General features: G+C 41.8%; 1 protein-coding gene across 6 annotated transcripts in view; it reads right to left on the reverse strand.

Moving 5' to 3' along the window:
- dab2 (DAB adaptor protein 2) overlaps window positions 1-21,530 on the reverse strand; it is a 219,467-nt gene that overhangs the window by 101,348 nt on the left and 96,589 nt on the right. For 5 of the 6 annotated variants that reach the window (XM_048238681.1, XM_048238684.1, XM_048238679.1 and 2 more), the window contains 2 exons: window positions 13,951-14,049; window positions 13,715-13,846 (listed from right to left, as the gene is read on the reverse strand). The exons of the other annotated variant lie outside the window; for it this stretch is intronic. In XM_048238681.1, coding sequence (XP_048094638.1) covers window positions 13,715-13,846; window positions 13,951-14,049 — 231 coding nt within the window. The remainder of the gene's footprint in view (window positions 1-13,714; window positions 13,847-13,950; window positions 14,050-21,530) is intronic. 6 annotated transcript variants of the gene reach the window in all.

Here is a 21,530-nt window from a genome sequence, read left to right on the forward strand (position 1 = left end):
GCCTTACCTCGTCTTTGAGGGATTCAACTCGGCAGGACTCGTTCTATCAAGCACGAATCCCTTGACTTTGAGAAAAGCCCTATGACTTCAACAAGGTGATCTTTAGTATCGTTCTGTAGCTTACAGTATCAATCACATGCCTTTGAATGCAGTCTGCTGCCCTGTTTACCGGCAATGCTACAGCGGACTTAAGCTGCCATCTTGCGGCGATACAGTGGGCGTTACTTTCAAATGGCCACTTCAGTCGCGCATTACGTGGCGTGAAGCTGCATGAAACTTTAATACCACTTTCAGCCACTGTGCGTTGCTCTGCCACTGTACATCGCTCTGTCAGTAGCCTGCCTGACGCCCCTTCTGAAAAAGCAGGAGGCTACCTTTAAACATAATTGTTGCCGAGAGGAATCCCCACAGAAATAACTGTTCAGAATTAATCTGTAGCCTTGGGTAGGCTTCTGCAGAAAACAATGTTGTTGGCGATTTAATACTATCTAGCGACGTTTTTAACAGGCTACGCAATAGAGGCTTAGACAACTATGACCCACGTTTTGGTTTCGTAAATTAATTTGCCCTACTTCTTGACTGCAATGTAGTCAATTGACTGCTTGACATGTCATTTTTATTTTTCTGTACAATAAACAAATACATCTGCTTTATGCCGCAGAATTACATTCATAATTGGCAGACTTCTGCAGACGCGCAAAAAAAACCTGCCACTTCCCTTCCCATATTCTACTGATCACATCAGACATCAGGGGTGCGTTTCCCAAAAGCTAACTACGCTTAGCCCAGATTCAAACTCTTGGACAGGGACTGATAACTGCTGCGCAATGGTGGCTGTCATCAGCCGGCCTTAACGCACTGCGCCACAGAATTGACGGCGTGTATGGGTGAATAGCAGGGCTCCGAACCGGTTCAAGGAACGAAAACGAAAACCGAAAACGAACGGAATTTTACGGAATTTTACGAGGAGCAGAAACGGAAACGAAAACAAAATGATCTTAAACTGTTCCGGAACAGAAACGTTATTCTGAAATCCACAAAACCGTTTTTTTTTTGTTCTCTATATATTTTATAAAATTTCACAAAAGCATATCCTAGGTCAGGGAGACTATTTCCGGTTGTGCGAAAAACAAGCCCGCATCTACACTGTTAATGTGAGCTAACAAGCCGCTATGTAGCCAACTACTGTAGGCGAACAGCCTAATAATTTGATTTCTGCAGTTTGAAAAAAAAAAAAAAAAAATAAATGGACCTTTGGTCCAAATGTGTATATTTTGTCTTGCTGTTGTAATGTAACCTATCCGTCTGCCACTTTGGATCTTAGGCCAGCTCGTAGCGTAGGCTACTGAAACTGATTTGGAAATTGTTTGTAGCCTATGCGTAATAGCCTATTTTGCCTGTCCACGCCTTGTTTTTAAAGTCGGGATTTGAAATGTTTTCTACATAGAATAGGCTACAATTGCGCAGAGTTAAACGGGAAATATGAGATAGGCCTTGTCAGCAACAGACAGGTTCGTTTATAAACAGGGTTGGAATTATAGCGCAAGCCTTTGAAGATCTCCATATGGATAAAACTTAGGCTACAATCAGGTAAGGAGTTTAGCACGTATCCAGAAATATTTTTGATAAGAAATTATTTATAGGCATAGGTTAGGCCTACAGTAAGTCTGGCTATGGGATGGATAGCCCATCTGAATGTTTTTGGATGCTGTCTGTGATTTATTATTTTTGGGCATAGCTACGGTAGGCTAAATCAAGGGGAAATAATGAGTAGGGGAGAGCCGGGACAGTTGAAACACTTTTTAATTAAACGTAATTTACATAGCGATCGTACCACACAGAAAGCTAATATTTGGTCACTAGTAACCTACATCTGTCCTCTGTCAAATACAGATGCATTTTCAGCTTTGAACAAAACCGTTATCATGAATGGTACTCCCAAAAGTTTTTATTTTAGATATATTGTTGCAGGGCTATCCGTCTTTGTGCATGTCTGTTAACAACTCATTGCCATCATCATGAAGCGTGTATGCAGCGGTTTTTGAAATATCATGCCCTGTGGATGATTCTGCCATGTTTATAGCTAGAACGGTAAGCTTGTATACATGTTTATATTGTTGAAAATGTCGTTTCACTAGGTTTTTAGGTGGGTTAGGCCAATGCACATCCAAATAAGTAGGCTTAACGACCCACCGGCCGTCAGTCTCCATAGGATAACATGGGGAAACTCAACCCCCTATTTGGTGGGCCCAAATGTATTTTCATCTTCCTAAAACTGTTTTTCTATGTCTTACCTCCATAAATAATTGTTTAAACACACCTATTTGTGCATTTAATTAAAATACATGGAGTTACAGCCTGGTCGGGACGATTGAAACACGTGTTTCAATCGTCCCGACACAGACATATGTCACTACAGCTTGATTTGCTTTCCATGTAAACAAGCATGCGATATGAAAGTCTGGGATTGTGGAGAACGCTAAATGGTCTACTGAATAAGCATTACGTCAAACCTTTAAATGAAAAACACTCATTGATAACAACTGCAGTGAGTTGGGAGAGAGAAAGCAAGAACACATAGGCTACTACTGGCCAAATCCTCTCCAATTGTTAGAATTGGACTCTGGGCGATTTGGGAACAGCTGAGGAGGAGGCTACTTGAAACTGTGAGTTTAGGTGGTGTGAGCCGGACTTTCAGTTGACAGTAATTAACACCCTTTTGAACAATCTAAGCTGTGCGAGCGTCAGAGGGCGGTCTACGCTGATGCATCATTAGTGAGACAAGAGGACAGCTGCATGCAATTCCTAGCAGAATAAAAAATAGTGGCTGCTGCTGAAGCGGCAGCCCTCGTTTCAGCCAGCCGCGTTTAAGACGGACACGGTCAAGACAAGCAAGTTGACCTGTGCAAGTTCACCAGCACAGGCAAAAGGCAAAATGTGCCCGTTCCACCATATCTGTTATCACCGACCATTGCAGGCATCATGCCAAAGGGGCAGAAATGTCAAAAGGGGCAGAAATCCCCTTCACCTCCAGGAACTTAAACGGTCCTCACCGACAGAAACCTCCTTCTCCATGGGCTTGTGGAACTGTCAATCCGCAGTCAACAAAACCGACTTCATAGCTGGCTATGCCAACCACCTTTCATTGGAACTCCTTGCTCTCACTGAGACTTGGATCAAACCAGAGAACACTGCCACCCGGCTGCACTCTCCACTAACCTTACACTATCCCACACCCCTCAGCCTATCTGGACGAGGAGGCGGACGGCCTGCTGATCTCCAACAAATGGAAATTCACCCCGCTACTGCCTTCAAACAAATATGTCTCATTCCGGAATTCCATGCCATCACAGTGATCGCCCCAGCAAAACTCCTCTACGCTGGTCATCTACGCCCTCCAGGCCAACTAGGCGACTTTATTGACGAACTTGACACTCTGCTATCCTCCATCCCTGAGCATGACTGTCCGCTTTTGTTCTCGGGATATGAACATCCACAGATGCCCCAGGCTCAACGGACTTTTGGCCCTGGTCCACTCCTTTGACCTCGAACTGGTTCAAAGCCCACCGACTCACAAAGCTGGCAAAGAGCTTGACTTGGTCTTCTTTCGGAACTGCAGCACAGACACCCTCATGGTGACGCCTCTCCATCTTTCTGACCACTTCTTCATCCAGTTCAACGCCAGCCTGTCAGAACAGCCTCCCGCTCCTCAGCCGATGGTCACGCGTTCCGCAACATCCGGAACCTGTCTCCAACGCACTTCTCCTCTATGGTTGCCTCCGTCTACCTCCACTCAACTCCTTCTCCTCTCTGGAGGTTAATGAAGCCACTGACTCGCTCTGCTCCACACTGACCTCGTGTCTAGACGAGCTGTGCCCTCTTACCACAAGGCCAGCTCGATCCAAACATTCTCATCCATGGCTAAATGATACCCTCCCGTCATGGCGCACCATGCTGGAGAGAAATGGCACAAATCCAAACTAGCTGACGACATCAAAAAACTACCAGACACTCCTGACCTCCTTCTCAGCCAGCATCACTGCTGCTAAGACTGCTTTCTACCATGACAAAATCAACAGCGCTACAGACACTTTCGAAAACTTTTCTCAACCTTCAAATCGCTACTCAACCCTCAGCTGCCTCCCTCCTCCATCCAGCCTTACTGCAGATACCCCGCCTCATTTTTTTACAAACAAAGTGGTGGCAATCAGCAGTCAATTCTACATGCCCACTCAACGCATCTGACTCAGATACGCACTCCTACAACCTCTAGGGACTGCTGGAACATCTTTTTTCAGCATTCACGCCTCTCTCCGAGTGGAAGTGTCCAGACTCCTGACATGCAGCCGCCCTACCACATGCCAGCTGGACCCTATACCTACGAGCCTACTTCAGTCCATCAGCCCGACCATCGCTCCAGCTATCACACATGTGATCAGTGCCTCGCTAACCTCCGCACATTTCCAACAGCGTTCAAAGTGGCCGGGTAACACCATTACTTAAGAAAGCTTCTCTCAACCCTGCTCAAGTCGAGAACTACCGCCCCTGTCTCACTACTGCCTTTCCTATCCAAAGGCATTGAACGAGCAGTCTCCAAACAGGTCTCTGACTTCCTTTCACAGAACAACCTTCTGGATCCAAATCAGTCTGGTTCAAAAGCGGCCACTCTACCCGAAAACGGCTCTGCTGTCTGTAACAGAAGCCTTTAAAGAAGCCAGGGGCGACCGCCGGTCATCAGTACTCATTCTGCTTGACTTATCGGGCTGCCTTTGACACGGTTAATCACCGTATCCTTCTCTCTATACTCGCTGACATGGGAATCTCCGGTTCTGCTCTCTCCTGGTTTGAATCCTACCTCACAGGACGCGTTTTAACATTATCATGGCTTGGTCAGCTATCCAACCTCACCATCTTACCACAGGGGTCCCCCAGGCTCAGTGCTGGGCCCCTCCTCTTGCTATCTACACCACCTCCTTGGGACAGATTATCCGTTTCGCACGCTTCTCATACCACTGCTATGCAGAGACACACAGCTCTATCTGTCCTTTCCACCTGACGACCCCTGGTTTCAGCACGGATCTCAGATTGCCTTTCAGACATAGCAACATGGATGAAGGCACACCACCTCCAGCTGAACCTCTCAAAGACTGAACTGCTGGTCATCCCAGCTAAACCTACCATACACCACGACATCAACATCAAATTTGACTCCCTGTCTGTTTCACCGACCAGGACTGCAAGAAATCTAGGAGTTGTTTCGACCAACCAACTAAACTTCTCAGATCATGTTGCCTCAGTCGCCCGGTCATGCCGCCAGCACTCTACAACATACGGAAAATCAGGACTTACTTGACTCAAGATGCTACCCAACTTCTGGTTCAGCAATAGTCATCTCACGAATTCGACTACTGCAATGCCCTCCTGACAGGTCTCCCAGCCTGCGCAGTGAAACCACTTCAGATGATCCAGAACGCCGGGCGGCGCCTGGTCTACAACCAACCCAAAAGGGCCGCGTTACCCGCTGCTCATCCAGCTACACTGGCTACCTATGGCGGCCGCATCAAATTCAAGTCTCTAACGCTTGCCTACAAAGTAGTCTCGGTTTCTGCTCCCACCTACTTGAATGCCCTCATACAGACTTACACTACCTCCAGACTGCGCTCCTCTGGCTAACGACGTCTGGCTCTACCACCCGTGCGCTCAAGCCAATCCAAACTTTTCTCATCTGTTGTTCTCGTTGGTGGAACACACTGCCAGTTCCCTACAAGGGCAGGGACATCCTTTTCCACTTTCAAAAACTCCTGAAGACCCAGCTCTTTAGAGAACATCTACTCTCATAGCAACACTTACAACAAGTCTTACTGATCCTAGCACTCACCAGCCGTTTTTAAACTGACAAGTAACTGCTAAAACAGCACTCACCGACGCACTTATTCTTACTGTACTCTAATGTTTTTTTAAACTGTCCTAAAATTGTGAGAATTGTTCTAAAACTTACTGTTTACCATGTTGTTAGTCGCTTTGGTTAAAAAGCGTCAGCCAAATGTAATGTAATGTAATGATAATCGAAAAAATGTAACCACTAATGAAGTTTACTTTTGCGCATCAAAACTCGTTTATCACTCCGTGATAAAATGACATAGCAGGAAGATATTTGGCTGATAGAAGGAGGTTAACATGCTCTATGTTTTGACCGAAGGACGTCTGTCTATCATCATCACACTCGGAGAAAACTGGATTGTTTCATTCGTCCGTGTTTCAATCGTCGGCTCTCCCTACGCCTCATCTAAGGTAAAGTCCACAAAAATAGACTTGATAGGCCCGCCAAACACTGCCGGAACTTTAAGAACGAACGATATTTTTTGCGTTCCGAACCGGTTCAGGACCGATATGTTTGTGGCGGAACGCATGCAAGAACGAAAACGTTAAACATAGGCCTACCTGAACCGTTCGGAACGGAACGTTTGAAAAATAATTTCGTTTTCAAGCCCTGGTGAATAGGGGATAAATAACAATAGAGTACACAACTGTTTCACCAGCACATTTAAATGACACGTGTTAAACGTTAATTCAAAGCAGTGGTTAATTTACAAGGTCAGTCTATATCAGGGGTCGGGAACCTATGGCTTGCGAGCCACATGTGGCTCTTTTGGGAACTGCATCTGGCTCTCGGACAAATCTGCCATTTGTTTACTCAATAAGTCATGAATCATTTTGGTACTGTATTAAATTAAAAATGGACCTACTGAAATCAAAATGTTAAAATAGTGTTCGGATTAACAATTCATAGACACACACACACACACACACACACCATGACACAGAGCATTTCCAATTCAAAAGGGAAAGCGCTGCTCATTGCAAAATGCAAAATGCAGAACCTAAACAGGCCTTTAATTTGACTAAAACAGGCCTATAACTTGACTAAAACCGTGCAAAACTGGAGGTACACCTGTTATTATCTGAGCAGTCTCATGTATGTCCTCATTTTGCGAATGTGGGAGCGATATGAGCCTGTTGCATTTCGTTTGATGTCCGAGTCACGCATAATGTTTGAAAACCACTGGCTCGTAATCACAATAATTTAACACATGACAGTTGGATACCTCATCATGTTTCCATGCCTACATTTTGGTGAGTAGCATAGAGATCGTTAAAACAATAAAGTATGGCTCTCCGTTTGGGACATCGAAAACGTAAATCTGAGATGCTGACTTGCAAAGGCCTCGGGATAACACGTTATCTCCACTATCATCAGTCAATGCCCCCTTGATCAAAGCGGGGAATGAAAGAAAAAGTTTGAGAACCACTGGCTTAACAAGTTACCTGCCGTCCAGAACACACAGAATATTGCAACAAAGAAAGTTGCCTTTATAATCAACCACTATTTGTTCCAACAGCAATCAAACAAAGCCTTTATAAAAGTGAAAAAAAATATTCCATAAGAAGTAAAATAAAATACTGTTACTGTAGTAAATACTGTTACAAGTAATATTATGTTACTGTTAAACGTAACTGGTATCATTACAAACATTATTCTGTGTCCTAAAAACTGGCATATTTTATGGCATTGTGTCATGTAAGGTCGTTGCAAAATCTAGAGAAATGTGTGAGGTGGTCAGCGGGGGACAATTGGATTGTGTTATTACTTGAACATTCCATTTGTAGGCTTCACGTAGCCCCGGTGAGTGGGGGTCGCTATAGGGTTTGAAATGAGTAATGCGTGTGAAATAGCACCATTGAGTACCTATAACGAAACATCCTACAGCTTAAATTCTGTAAACTTCCCACGACTTCAATATTTGACAACATATCATGAATGGTACTTCAAGTATGTGTTATTTTAGATAGATTGCTGCTGGGCTATATGTCTTGGTTCATGTCTGTTAACAACTCATTGCTGTCAAGCTCGTATCTCGCGGTTGCATCCAATACAAACAAACATGCAATGTGAACGTCTGGGATTGGGGAGAGCACTAAATGCTCTACTGAATAAGCACAAAGTCAAACCTTTAAATGAAAAACACTCATTACCGTATTTTCCGGACTATAAGTCGCTCCTGAGTATAAGTCGCATCAGTCAAAAAATGCGTCATGAGCAGGAAAAAAACATATATAAGTCGCACCGGACTATAAGTCGCGTTTATTTAGAAATGTATTTCACAAAATCCAAAACCAAAAACAGAGACTATGTAACTGGATTATTGAGGCCAAAAAGATTCATGTTAATGAAGACGAAGGAGTGAAGGCAGCCAAGAGGAGAGCCACTGAAAGAAAATGCCAAAATGTATCTAAAATGTGGAGAATACAATGCAATCAAGCATTTTGGGCGATGTGGAGTCACAAGCTGGCAGCAGATTAAATGCTCACAAGAGAGAAAAAGATGCAGTTTTAAAAGGATGTGACCGAAGCAAGCAGGCCTATAGGCCAGACGGTAATTGTAAAGCAATTTACAAAAGATTCACTGAACAAAAATGCTGATGTGGTACATGAAAATTTAGCTAAAAATGTGGAGAATGCAATGCAATCAAGCATTTTGGACGATGTGGAGAGACAAACCCGCAGCAGATTAAATGCTGAGAGAGAAAAAAGATCTGGGTTTTAAAGGAAAGCGGTTGCTGCAAGCAGGTGATATTTAGAAATATATTTCACAAAATCCAAGACCAAGAACAGACAGACTATGTAACTGGACACATTGAGGACAAAAATATTGAGTATTCTACAGGGAATGTTACTGAAGACGAATGAGTGAATATGGCAAGGGGCAAGCTGAAGGCTGCTGACAAGGGCCTGACGCTAATTGTAAAGCAATTTACAAAAAAATCACTGAACAAATATGCTGATATGGTACATGAAAATTTAGCTAAAAATGTGGAGAATGCAATGCAATCAAGCATTTTGGACGATATATTGGCACAGGCTGGCAGCAGAACAATTGCTTGGCTGGCCACCTCCGAGAGACCGAGAGAAAAAAAGATGCGCATTTAAAACCAGGGTCTAAATTCCAGCGCGGGATTGCAGGTATTGCGAATAAATTACTTAGTATTGAGCATAATAATAAAAGTCCCGCAAATCTAGCCATCATAATGCGAGAAATTCCCACACATTTTACAGCGCTGTCTGACGTTAATATAATAATTGAGCGGCCTGAATGCGGGACTATTGACGGATCAACTCTGACTTCAATTGAACCCGATGCAGAGACGCACACATTGCAGGACCACTTTGGGGGTGCCTCTCTCTCGTTGCTCTCTCTCTCTCTCTCAGCAGGATTTATCACCGCTGAAGTCAAATTATAGCCTAGGTGCTTCAACATCAACCGCTATCGACAGGAAAGGAAAACAAACGTTTAGCGATCAGGAACCGTCAGGAATTTTGCAAACACAGAAGCATGACCGCCTATAACGCGAGAGAACATGGATGACTTCTCCATTTGACGTTATAATCGATTCATGGACGATGAACAGACAGCTGCAGACACGGCGCACAGTAGGCCTACTTTCACTTTTTGTGCGTATTCATTATGTGAAAGATAATTAGTAGCAAAACAGCGATCAAATATTAGGCTACATGGCAGTGAGTTTTGTTTTCAAATGTTTTCATGCATGTCTAGATAACGGGTGAGGAATGTTTAGGAGACTCGTAAATCCTCAAATTTAGGCTGCGCAAAGCACAGCACCTTTATTTGGCCATGGCTTGTATTCAAGTCAGCTATATAGTCCTTTATTTCTTGCGTTTTATTGCGAGACATAGGCCTACTTTTCGTTTGGAGCGGCATGGGTAGGCTATCAAAAGCAGATGTTCAATTTGAGATTTAATTTACGTTTGGACTGTTTGATTATATTGCTAAATATCGGGACTGATGACCACTGAAATCTGTGGGGTATTTAATGGCTCACTATTAAGTTTCATATAGTGTCGGGATTTCGATTGCCATCCACTTATTGCGAGATAAGGTATAAGGCTTTCATTCATTCATAGAACGTGTGCTGCATGTGCTGCAAGGGAAACCTTATTCCGTATAGCCAAAGAGGTCTAAGATAGCCTAAATGTAGTTCTTTTTTAAATTACGCATGATTTACTTTTTTATAAAATTCATAGGCTGATGCCTGGCAGCAACAATTGTGTTTAAATGTAGGTTACTGCTTCAGCCTCTAGCTCAGAAGGGGGCGGCATGCAGCTTGAGAACAATGAGAGCAACATGTTGGAGACTTATGGTGTAGGACAATGACTTTTCATTGGCAACAATACCAACCAACAATATAAAATATTAAGAAGAGCTCTTTTATGAGTTAAATTGAAACAAAATTATACTAGCTTTTATTTGTCCAAATCTGAGGCCCGGCTATAAATAGAATCCCGGCCATAATTTGATTTAGGTATGCACGTGTGTTTCAGACATAGCCCAGCACTAATCTCTGACTGAAAGTGCACAGGACTTGTGCATTTGAGAGCGCTCTCTCGCGGCTGTAGACGTAATGTTTCAGGTAGGGTTCATGTCAGTTAATATAAATTAACATTTAAAAACATGTTCAATTATATATTTTTTCATATATAAGTCGCACCTGACTATAAGTCGCCAAACTATGAAAAAAAGTGTGACTTATAGTCCGGAAAATACGGTAATAATAAAAAAAATAAACCACTAATGAAGTAAACTTGTGACCATCAAAAATCGTTTATCGCCTGTAACTCCGTGATAACAGGACGTAACAGGAAGGTATTTGGCTGAGCAACGGAGGTTAATATGCTCTATATTTTGTCCAAATGATGTCTGTCTATCATCGTTGCACTCAGAGAAAACCGAAATGTTTCATTTGTCCTGCATTTCTTCTATGGCTGCAAACGGGATTCACTCGCAGTAAACCAAATATTTCTTTATTAGGGCAGGGCAGGCATATTTCTGGCTATTAAATTATTTCTAAACCAGTCAGCTAAAGTCTGTAGTGAAGTCTGTGTAAGGTTTTCCAGGCTCCATTTCTTTTTACGAGACACCCTGCTCACAAGAGACATCTGCCGGTTGTTTGGGTTGTTGCAGCGTCGTTGCAGTGTCACTGGAAAAATACAAATTAAATGTGATACCACGTGATCCCGCGCGCGGACTGCAAGGGAAGCTGGCCAAATCGAAGTAATGCCCACTGTAAGTTAAAACTGTACGTACACACCGCCGCCGACTTGAGCTTCCAAAGATTCAGGAAGTCATTCATTTTCATGGAAGCCGGCTTCTCTCAGCTGCCCGAAGCGGCAAATCCGTCGGCGTCACGTTTTGGGGGGCGTTTTGAGCGACTTGAGCGTCAAGCAGAAAGTTGAAAGTCAGTCATCTTTATGGTAATGAGCTATGACGCGGTTCAGCGACCAATGACCAGCAACCAATCGAATAGAATAAAGTATTAAGATAGAACATGATTGAACGTAAAATGCTGTCACGTCAGAGCGGCCAAAGCAAAGCTTCCCTGTACTTTTTTGACAAGCGTCCTTGACAGGGCGACCAGAGCTTCTTTGGAAGCTCAAGTCGGCGGCGGTGTGTACGTACAGTAATACATTTCACGCAGCTGTGTGAATCACGGAAAGCGCGAATGAAGTGGCCACTTGAAAATGGGACCCACTGTACCATAAATATACAAACAATAACTGATCAGAACCATGAGAATTAATTAAGTGTAGGCTAAACAGATAAGCCTTTAGACCCCTCTTGAAGGACCCAAAACTATCGCAGGAAAGCAGTGCACTGGGCAACTCATATCATAAATGAGGAACCACTGAGGAAAAGATGTTTTGTATTAGACCTCCGAGTGTTTACGGCTGGTCGACACAACAGACGCTCATCAGAGGGCCGCAGAGGACATTCATCAGAGTGTTTTCAGTACAATGTAATATGATTGTGGTATTATTGTTGTGGGTCATTCAATATGACGTAAGAAAGGTATACTAGTGGTAGCTTATTACAGCAGCTTCGGTCAGCGTTTTGTGTAAAATGTAAATTTTTGTGGTTTTTGATGCAATTTTAAACGCGTCAAACACTTCATTTGGTCTACCTTTTTCTTGCTGAAATGGATATTATGAGGTTGAAAGGATTCCTGTTATGAGAGTGGAGCCCATAGAGTTGGTTTTTGAGAGAGGTGTGTTGCACAAACTGCTTAGTATTATGGACAACACCTCACATCCACTGTACTAACTACTGGCTAGACAGCAGTGTTTTCAGCTGCAGGCTGCCTCAACTTCACTGTAAGGACTGCTACAGACAGTCATTCCTGCTCACTGCTATGATAATTGGGGGCCAAGCAGCGAAGCTGCGAGGACCTCATTGTGTTTCCACGTTTTCCTATTATTATTATTATATGCAATGGGAGTCTATGGCAGCCCATAGAACCGTATGGTAAAAAGTTGGGAAATTTGGCACACTGATTGGGGACGGTCCCATGATTCATGTCACCAAGTTTCATGTCGGCAACTCGAACCCTCTAGCGCCACCAACAGGCCAAAGTTCGACTTGCGTCCGATTTTCAAAAGTCAAGTCTTGTTGGAATCCTTGGACCAAGCCGAGTCAACGCATCCTATGACGTCATTTTCCGCCATGATGGATTTTCCGCCATTTTGGATTTCATCAAAAACACTTAAAATGTATCAGGGGTCACATACTTTCTCTGATTCCCACCAAATTTGACACAGATCATCTTCAGACCAAGCCTCACAAAAGTTATCACTTTTTGTCTTCGGAAGTATTACCGTTCGCCCGTAAAAGCCAATCAAAATTTGTGGCGAAGCCGCCAAACAGGAAGTGAGCTCATATCTCAGCAACCCTTGCATGTATCAAAACCAAACTTGGTACATTGACTCATGACCCCATCAGGAGGACCCTCAAGAAATTTGGTGACCTTTGACCTCTACAGGGGGCGCTGTAATTCACAAACATGCCTTTTGGCCTGTAGCTGCTGCTGTGCTTAGAATTAAATTGTACTAGTGGTGTCTGGTAATACTGTGAAAGGTCCTTAGGTCAACTGAGGGCAACTTGTCACATCAATATAATTTATTCGGCCGCCATATTTGATTTGATCAAAAACACCAACAATTTTGCACAGGTCACAAATTTCATCTGATCTTCGCCAAAATTGGCACAGACCATCTTCAGACCATGCCTTGTCACTTCATTTATTTCTGTAACAATTGATAGAAGCGTTCGCCCGTCACATCCAATCGAAATTTGTGGCAAAGCCGCCAAACAGGAAGTGAGCTCATATCTCAGCAATCGTTGCATGTATCAAAACCAAACTTGGTACATGGACTCATTACCCCATCAGGTGAATGCCGAAGAAATTTTGTGACCTTTGACCTCTAGGGTCACTGCAATTAGCAAAAATGCATTTTGCCTTGTAACTTTTGACGTGCTAGACGTGAAACTTGCTTTGACAGCTTATGGCCATCCGTCTGATTGCAGCATTGAGCTAACAGCATTTCGTTGCCATGGTTACTCCGGCCTATCTGCTTGGCCCCCTCATTGCTGCTTGCAGCTATATTTTATAACGAGTCCCTTCTGTGCCAGGAGAAAATAATATTCTGAGAGTTATTTGAGTTATCAAGAGACCGTTGACATTCTGTTGCACATATTGTTAATTGCTGTTTTAACACCATAATTTCCCTTTGGGGATGAATGAAGCTGTTTATCTATCCATCTTTTTATTTATCTATGAAGGAACAGGTATTTGGTCTCTCTTACCACCTGAGCTGTTTTAATGGCAAAAAATTGGTGTTGTCCTTCAGCACCATACACATAACCAAAAGCACGGTTGTCTGTAACATCTCTGGCAATGAAGGAGATCTTGTTCACTGCATGTTCATGCTCAATCACCTGACAGAAGGAATGGAACACAAACAAGCAACAGTATAGACAGATGGCTGATGATGACATCCATACAAGCTTTTCATGAGTATGACTGGAATGGTCACACTTACCCCAGTTTTCTCATCAATTATTTTAATTCCTGTAAGGGAGATCTTCACCCAGATCCTCTGTTTGTGTTTGCCCTGGGACCGAGCAGCAATTGCCATTCCCTGTGTTACAGTACAAATAAACAAATTTGTCAAATTGTACATAAACTCAAATTGCACTCAAGTAGTAATTTCGAATAGGAAACTCAGGTCATTTTGGTTCCTCAGTTGGGATGAATGTGTCACTTCATGACATGGAAAGGCAGCCTAAGTGAAGACTTTAGTAAGGATGGGTACTGGGAATTTGTATAGGAGAAATTTACCGCTTATGTGGTGGAGAAAAGAACTCACTGTGGCCTATATGGGCTTATCAACCAATACACTAAAAACATCATCATCAAGGCGGTTTCTCATAATAATGTAGTAACAATACTAATTAAGCCTAATATTAAGAAGACATCCATGAAAAAAACATAAGCTAATATTTCATATCCAGAAATTACACTTCTCCGTTTAAAATGTTACTTTAGGTAGGAGGCTACAGTAGCTAACTCGCTAGCAACCGGGCAGTAACTGGCAGCAGCAGCATGGTCTGATATTAAGTTCTTTTTTTTACATGTATAAGTACATATACTCTTTTGATCCCGTGAGGGAAATTTGGTCTCTGCGTTTATCCCAATCCGTGAATTAGTGAAATACACAAAGCACACAGTAAACACAGTTGAGGTTGAGGTGAAGCACACTGTAATCCCGAAACAGTGAGCTGCCTGCTACAGCGGCGCTCGGGGAGCAGTGAGGGGTTAGGTGCTTTGCTCAAGGGCACTTCAGCCGTTCCTACTGGTCGGGGTTCGAACCTGCAACCCTCCGGAAGAAGTCCGAAGCGCTAACCAGTAGGCCACGGCTGGCCACAAATCCGAACACTAAAAAATTACACTATTAAAGGAGAAGTTCGGTGTGATATTGACCTAAAGTGTGTTGAAACATGATACCGAGTGTGAACTTTTGTCTCATAGCTCATCTCGGCTTGTCCCCTGCACTCAAAAATCTGGCGCAAGTTAGCCGATGCTACCAACAGTTTTTCGATGGAGATGCCTCGGGCATCGGCCTAGTCATGCAAATAAATCACTGTTTTACACCATTTACGAGGCTCAAAGTAGCTCCATACTTCATTGGTAGACTTCCGAGGGCCTTGACATTTAAAACGAGACATTGAGAACTTTGAAAAAGCACTGGTAGGTTATTTACAAGACGATTTATACAGACAGTACCTTCAAGAAGTTTACAGTTCGAATTTAGTCATGATAAGTCGAGCGACGAGTAAGAATGAACCAGGGGGTCAAGAGCGTGCAGATTAGCTTCGGCATGTTAGCATACGCCATTTTCAATTATGGCGCCGCATGGAGCATTTGGAACCAGCTCCATGCACGAAAATCCGTGTTGGGCACAAGCTCTCATGCGCTTACATGTTGGTGGACGGGTACCTATCCGGCGGCTACAGCCAAACATTATTCAGTGCGTATTTAGATAGATAGATAGATAGATAGATATTTTATTGATCCCCAGGGGAGTGTTTCATTGGCATCACACACAAGCAATGACAATAAAATAGTACACAATATATATTTATATTTTCTTATTGCTTAATCAGAGAATCTGGGGTCTGGGCACTCACCGTTCGCAGTCTCAGTCCGAGGGGCAGGATAATCGGTTGTCTTTCAAATTTTTTCTGCACGCAATAGGACAGCGCTGTGAGTCCCATGGTTTCCCACCAGCGGAGCTAGTTTGCTAGTTCAAACTTTTGCCAAATTAATAAAAACTTAACTCGTGTCACACTGTTCGCCAACAGCATCATTATCTTCTTTGTTTTCAAGTAGCAGGGAATTTAAGCCAAACCGTTGCAACTCTGCCATCAATCATTATGTTAAGCCCACCTAACAACTCTATACACGATTTGATTGGCCTGATAGAAGTTTAGAAGAGCTCACAAGCCAACGGAGAGTTGCTAGACTAGCCCTGGCAGCAAATGTAATTTGTTGCTGCTAGGGTGCGTCTAGATTTCTAGGCTAGCTCCTAGGGCTTTTCGACACGGCTCCAACTCTAATAAATCTACCCCCAACTGGTGTATGTTGCTTGTATAAATGGTGTGACTGCCCCTTGTCGTTTTTGTGTTATTCCTGTTTTTCAACAGTTTTTTTTGCCATTGAAATAGAGTCCCGAAGTATGGCGTAGCGTTTCCATGGCGGCAGAATCACTGGATCTAAACAAACTTTCGAAGTGGCTTAAATAGCATTGAATGTAGACATGTGGCATCATTTCTAGCTAATAAAAATAAATATATCCATTTAAATGTGTTTTACCTGCTAGGCAGCAGCTTAGCCACATAACACGGATTCCCTGGCAGGTGTAATAGAAAGAAACAAAATTCCAGTGGATATTTCACGTCTTCTCAAAGACTGGCGGCTGTTAAGAGTGACGTTTTTTGCCAAAAAAATAAAGCCAAAACACATCCGTGAATTTAAGGATTTTAACCGCATGCTGTGAAGTTACATGCAGGTCTCTTTTACGGAGGAAACCCATGTTAAAATAAAACTCTGTAGTCACAAATTTGATTGTGTTGGTATGACTATATGTTGTAGTATGTGATTCCTACATTGTAAAAAAAATATCTTAGAAACGTTGTAAAATGATTGAAATAGATTAAGAAAGCCACCGCTATGGTGATTTCTAATGGTAGATTGATTTGTTTAGATCCAGTGATATCGCTGCCTTGACAATGCTACGTCATGGCTTCGATACTAATTGAAATTAATGGCAGAATCTTGGCCCTTTATGACATCACCGCTCTAACTGACAGATTTTGATTGCAAACACCTGGCATGATTTAGCATGCTAAAAACCAATATACTTAGCATCTACGAAAGTCAAGTCAAGTCAGTTTTATTTTTAAAGCGAAAGAACAGCACATATCTTTTTTCACAAAGAATCTGTCACAACTAACAATGTCTAAACATGTGGTAGCCAGTATGGCCTACTTCAGGCAAAAGGTTAAAAACCCTTTATTTAAAATTTTTGAAAGGAATTTATTAGCATTGATCAAGGAACAGTGGCAGACCCCCGCATACTCTGGGATGCAGTCAAGGGCTTTATCCGTAATTTTTCTATTTCTTTTGCGTCACATCTTTAAAAATCTAGAATGAAGAGAATAGCTGATCTGGAATCTCAGCTTAAGATACTATAGGCAACAATTCTCTGACCAAACGGCCACTGAAATTAAAATATTAAAAACTGAGTTAAACCAATTACTTAAAGTTAAAGCAGAGTTTCTTATTCAAAGGACCAGACAAAACTACTACTTTAATGGGAGCAGGCCAAGCCATCTTTTAGCCCTGCAACTGCGTAATAATGAAAAGTTTGCAAATATACCTGCGATACGGCTATGTTCTGGTGAGCTCACCACTGATCAGCAAAACATTAACAACGCTTTCCAGTCTTTCTATTCTACTTTATATACTTCTGGATCTACATGTGACAATGCAACTCTATCTTATTTTCTTTCTTCTCTTAATTTACCTACTCTATCTACCGAGGAGTCAGAGTCCTTAGATCAACCAATTACTCTTCAAGAACTGAAAGAGTCACTGAAATATATGAATAAAGGTAAATCGCCTGGACTGGATGGCATTCCAACTGAATTATATTCAGCCTTCTGGACAGAGCTTGGCCCTCTATTATTAGACATGATAAATCATTCAATTAAACATGGATCTTTCAGACAGGACATTTAACACATCTATTATATCCCCGCTGTTGAAAAAAGATCAGGACCCAACCTCCTGTGCTAATTATCGTCCAATCTCACTGATTGGAGCAGATAGTAAACTGTATGCCAAAGTATTGTCACAACACTTGGAGTCGGTGATTACCAAGTTGGTTCATGAAGATCAGACTGGTTTTATCAAAACATGTTCTGCATCTGATAACATCCGCTGTCTTTTACATATCATTTATTCAGCTGATCAATCAGATAATTCTTATGGAGTGTTCTCATTGGACGCAACTAAGGCATTTGACCGTTTGGAAATTAACTATTTGTGGTCTGTACTAGAGCATATGGGCTTAGGCCGCGACTTCATTAACATGGTAAAAGTACTATATTGTAATCCAAAAGCATCTGTGTTAACGGGACAATTATGCTCACGTTCTTTTTCTTTGGGAAGGGGTACGCGTCAGGGCTGCCCACTCTCACCATTGTTATTTGCTTTGTCCGTCAATCAGAGCAAATTTTACCAATTAATGTAAGAAATACATCTCATCACATCTCTTTGTATGCTGATGATATACTTTTATTTGTAAATGACCCCGCTTCATCAGTACCTCATATTATGTCATTGTTTAATCATTTTAGTGATCTTTCAGGTTACAAGATAAATTGGAACACATCTTGTTTTCTACCACTAAACTTTGACCTTGTCTCTGTGCCTCTTCCTAGTGCCACACCCATTGTAACATCATTTAAATATTTAGGGATAGACATATATCCCTCATTGCATGATATTGCAAGTAAAAACTTCAAAAAAATTCTTTCTGAAGTCAGTACAGATCTATGAAACTGGTCATCTTTGCCCAAGTCATTATATGCACGAATTTCAGTCATCAAAATGAACGATTTACTACGAGTTAATTTTTATAGTGCAATGATACCCTTGCCACCCCCTGCCCACTTTTGGGACAATATCAACTCCACTCTAAGGAAATATATTTGGAATGGGAAACGTGCAAGGATTAAGCTGTCCACTATGCAACGCTCTAGGCGGGATGGCGGTTTATCTTTTCCTGACTTTAAAGTTTATGCTCAAGCATTTGTGTTGCGCCCCATTTCAAATAAAAATGTGGCATGGAGAGCCATTGAAGAATCAATGGTCACCCCCTATAATTTAAGAGATTTGTTTTTTTGCAATGTTTCTATTCGACAATGTGCCCTTCGTTTTGGTCCAATCATAGCCCATTTATTATCCACCTGGAAGGTTGTAGAAAGACAAACAGGATCTATATCAAAATGGCATCATCACTTTCCACTTTTTAATAATAATGGGTTTCTGTCTGGGAGTACCCCATTTAGATCTTCTCAATGGGCAGAATACCACATTACAACTCTTGGAGACCTGTATGATGACAAAGGCTTGAGAACCTTTCAGGATTTAAGATCTAAGTACAATATACCGGCTTCTACTTTCTACTTCTACTTGCGCATCAGATCAGCTCTTAAGGCTCTTGGTGTTCCTTTTAACACAAAACTACCTTTGCATAGTATTCACAATGTTATATTTCAATGACTTCATCCCTTCTTCTGCGTCATCTATTTATTCCTTCCTGATGAAGGAACTATATAAGCCTCTTGGAGTAATCGCAGTTTGGACAAAAGATTTAGAATGTGAACTGGAAGATACCTTTTCTGATCACACATGGGGGACAATCACTATGTCTTCTAAGAACCCTAATCATCAAATGATCCATTGGAAACTAGCACACAGAGTACATTTAACACCACTTAAGAGATTTCATATGCATCTAATTACCTCACCTAATTGTACTTTGTGTTCTGATGGAAAGACTTTTTTACATTTTTTACATTTTTTTGGGGAATGCTCGTCTTTGGTACCTTTTTGGCAACAGCTGACTGGGGACATTTCAACTCTGATTGGAACTGATATAGTTATAACTCCAAGTCTATTTTTTCTAAATGATTATTCTAACCTCTCATTGACACTTTTCCAGAGCAGTCTACTGCTGGGCTGCTTTTACTGCAGCCAAAAAAATGTTAGACAGCCGATGGAACCCCCCACATGTTATATGTAGACGTCTACAGACGTGTAGACGGCTCGAAGTTTACTTGATATTATATCTATGGAACTCTCAACACCCCGTATACATGGGGCCAGATCACAAACTCTAATGAGGTGGAACCATGCTATTGAGGAAGTCAAAACCTTTATTGCTGATGGTCATGTCTAAAGTGCTGTGTACTGTTGTTTTGAAATCCCTCTTTGTTTTTCTTTTCTTTAAAATAATTTAACTTTTTTTTTTTTTACTGGAAAATATGTATACCATATTTACTTTATAATTGTATACCAATGTACTTTAAATGTTTACATTACACTTTACTACATAAAGTGTAAGATTGCAGAAGCTCACCGCTGGGTGGGGGTGGAGGGCGGTTGGAAAGTGTTATACCTCTGTATTTGTTATTGATATGTGCATCATAATAAAATAAAAAAACAATTGATCAAAAAAAAAAACCTTTATTTAAAGCTGGGGTATATAGTAAACGCCAACCGGTTTCCCACACCGGGTCTTTGTCAGGGCGTGATACGGAAGAGTAAGTATATATACTCTTTTGATCCCGTGAGGGAAATTTGGTCTAGATTTATCCCAATCCGTGAATTAGTGAAACGCACAGTGTGGTGAAGCACACACTAATCCCGGCGCAGTGAGCTGCCTGCAACAACAGCGGCACTCGGGGAGGGGTTAGGTGCGGGGTTCGAACCGGCAACCCTCCGGTTACAAGTCCGAAGCGCTAACCAGTAGGCCACGGCTGCCCCTGGAAGAGTGGAAGAGAATTTATAGAAAAGGCAAGTCACATGATCAATTAACATTAATCTTAACAATTTCTCTAGAGACATGTCATTTTGCATATATAGGTCCATTTAAATTCATTTAAATTCCAAATACTGTGTTGGTTATGCAAAAAGGTTACATGAATAAATACAAAAAATACATTCAAAAATCATGACTGGTATTCTATAGTAATTCATTTTCTACAGAAAAGGTCTAAAATCTATCTCCTCATTGAGGCCAGGATGTCTTGCATCAAATAATTTTTTGAGGCAGTCTCCACCTCTAGGGGGCAATTGTAATTGTTCCAATCCCTCAACTCTTTAGCATCATTTTACAGATTAGCATCATTATTATGAAAACTATTAAAGTGCCGTGCCATCGGATCATTGTTATTTCTAATCGCATATTTATGCTCCGCTATTCTATCTTTAAGACGCCTTTTTGTTCGTCCGATATAAAACAATTACAGGGGGGTCATTCCACGTCAATTCAACCAGGGCCCACGCACTTAGGTCTCAAAAAACTCAGAAAAAATTACCAGGTGTACCTATGTTACCCAGGAGACACACTGTAAAATTACTCTTATGTAAGATCAATACTTTCCAAGATAGAGCCAGTTTTACAGGGGGAGGGGGGGTGTCGATTTTGTTCGGCCTCTTTTTTTTTTTTGCATGCTGGTACATAAATAGGAATAGTATGTAGCAAAATCGTCACGTTTGGTCTGGATAATCCTGCATGGTCATAGCTGTCCCTCAAAGTTGATACAAATTTTATTGGAGTTTTTGGCTGGGCTCTGTTTAAGCCTTCAGAAGACATATTTGTACTCAACATATTGATTTATTTTCCTTACTGAGATAAGTAGAAACACTCTCACAAAAAACAATGAACAGAAAATAAATTCCTTCAGGGTCTGAACAGCAGACTTTACAAGTCTAAAAAATCATTTTGGTTCTCGTTTTCAGAGCACCCAAACACCTTGTGGGAATATA

Source organism: Alosa alosa, chromosome 3 (assembly GCF_017589495.1).
Source record: "Alosa alosa isolate M-15738 ecotype Scorff River chromosome 3, AALO_Geno_1.1, whole genome shotgun sequence".
Lineage (NCBI taxonomy): Eukaryota > Metazoa > Chordata > Actinopteri > Clupeiformes > Clupeidae > Alosa > Alosa alosa.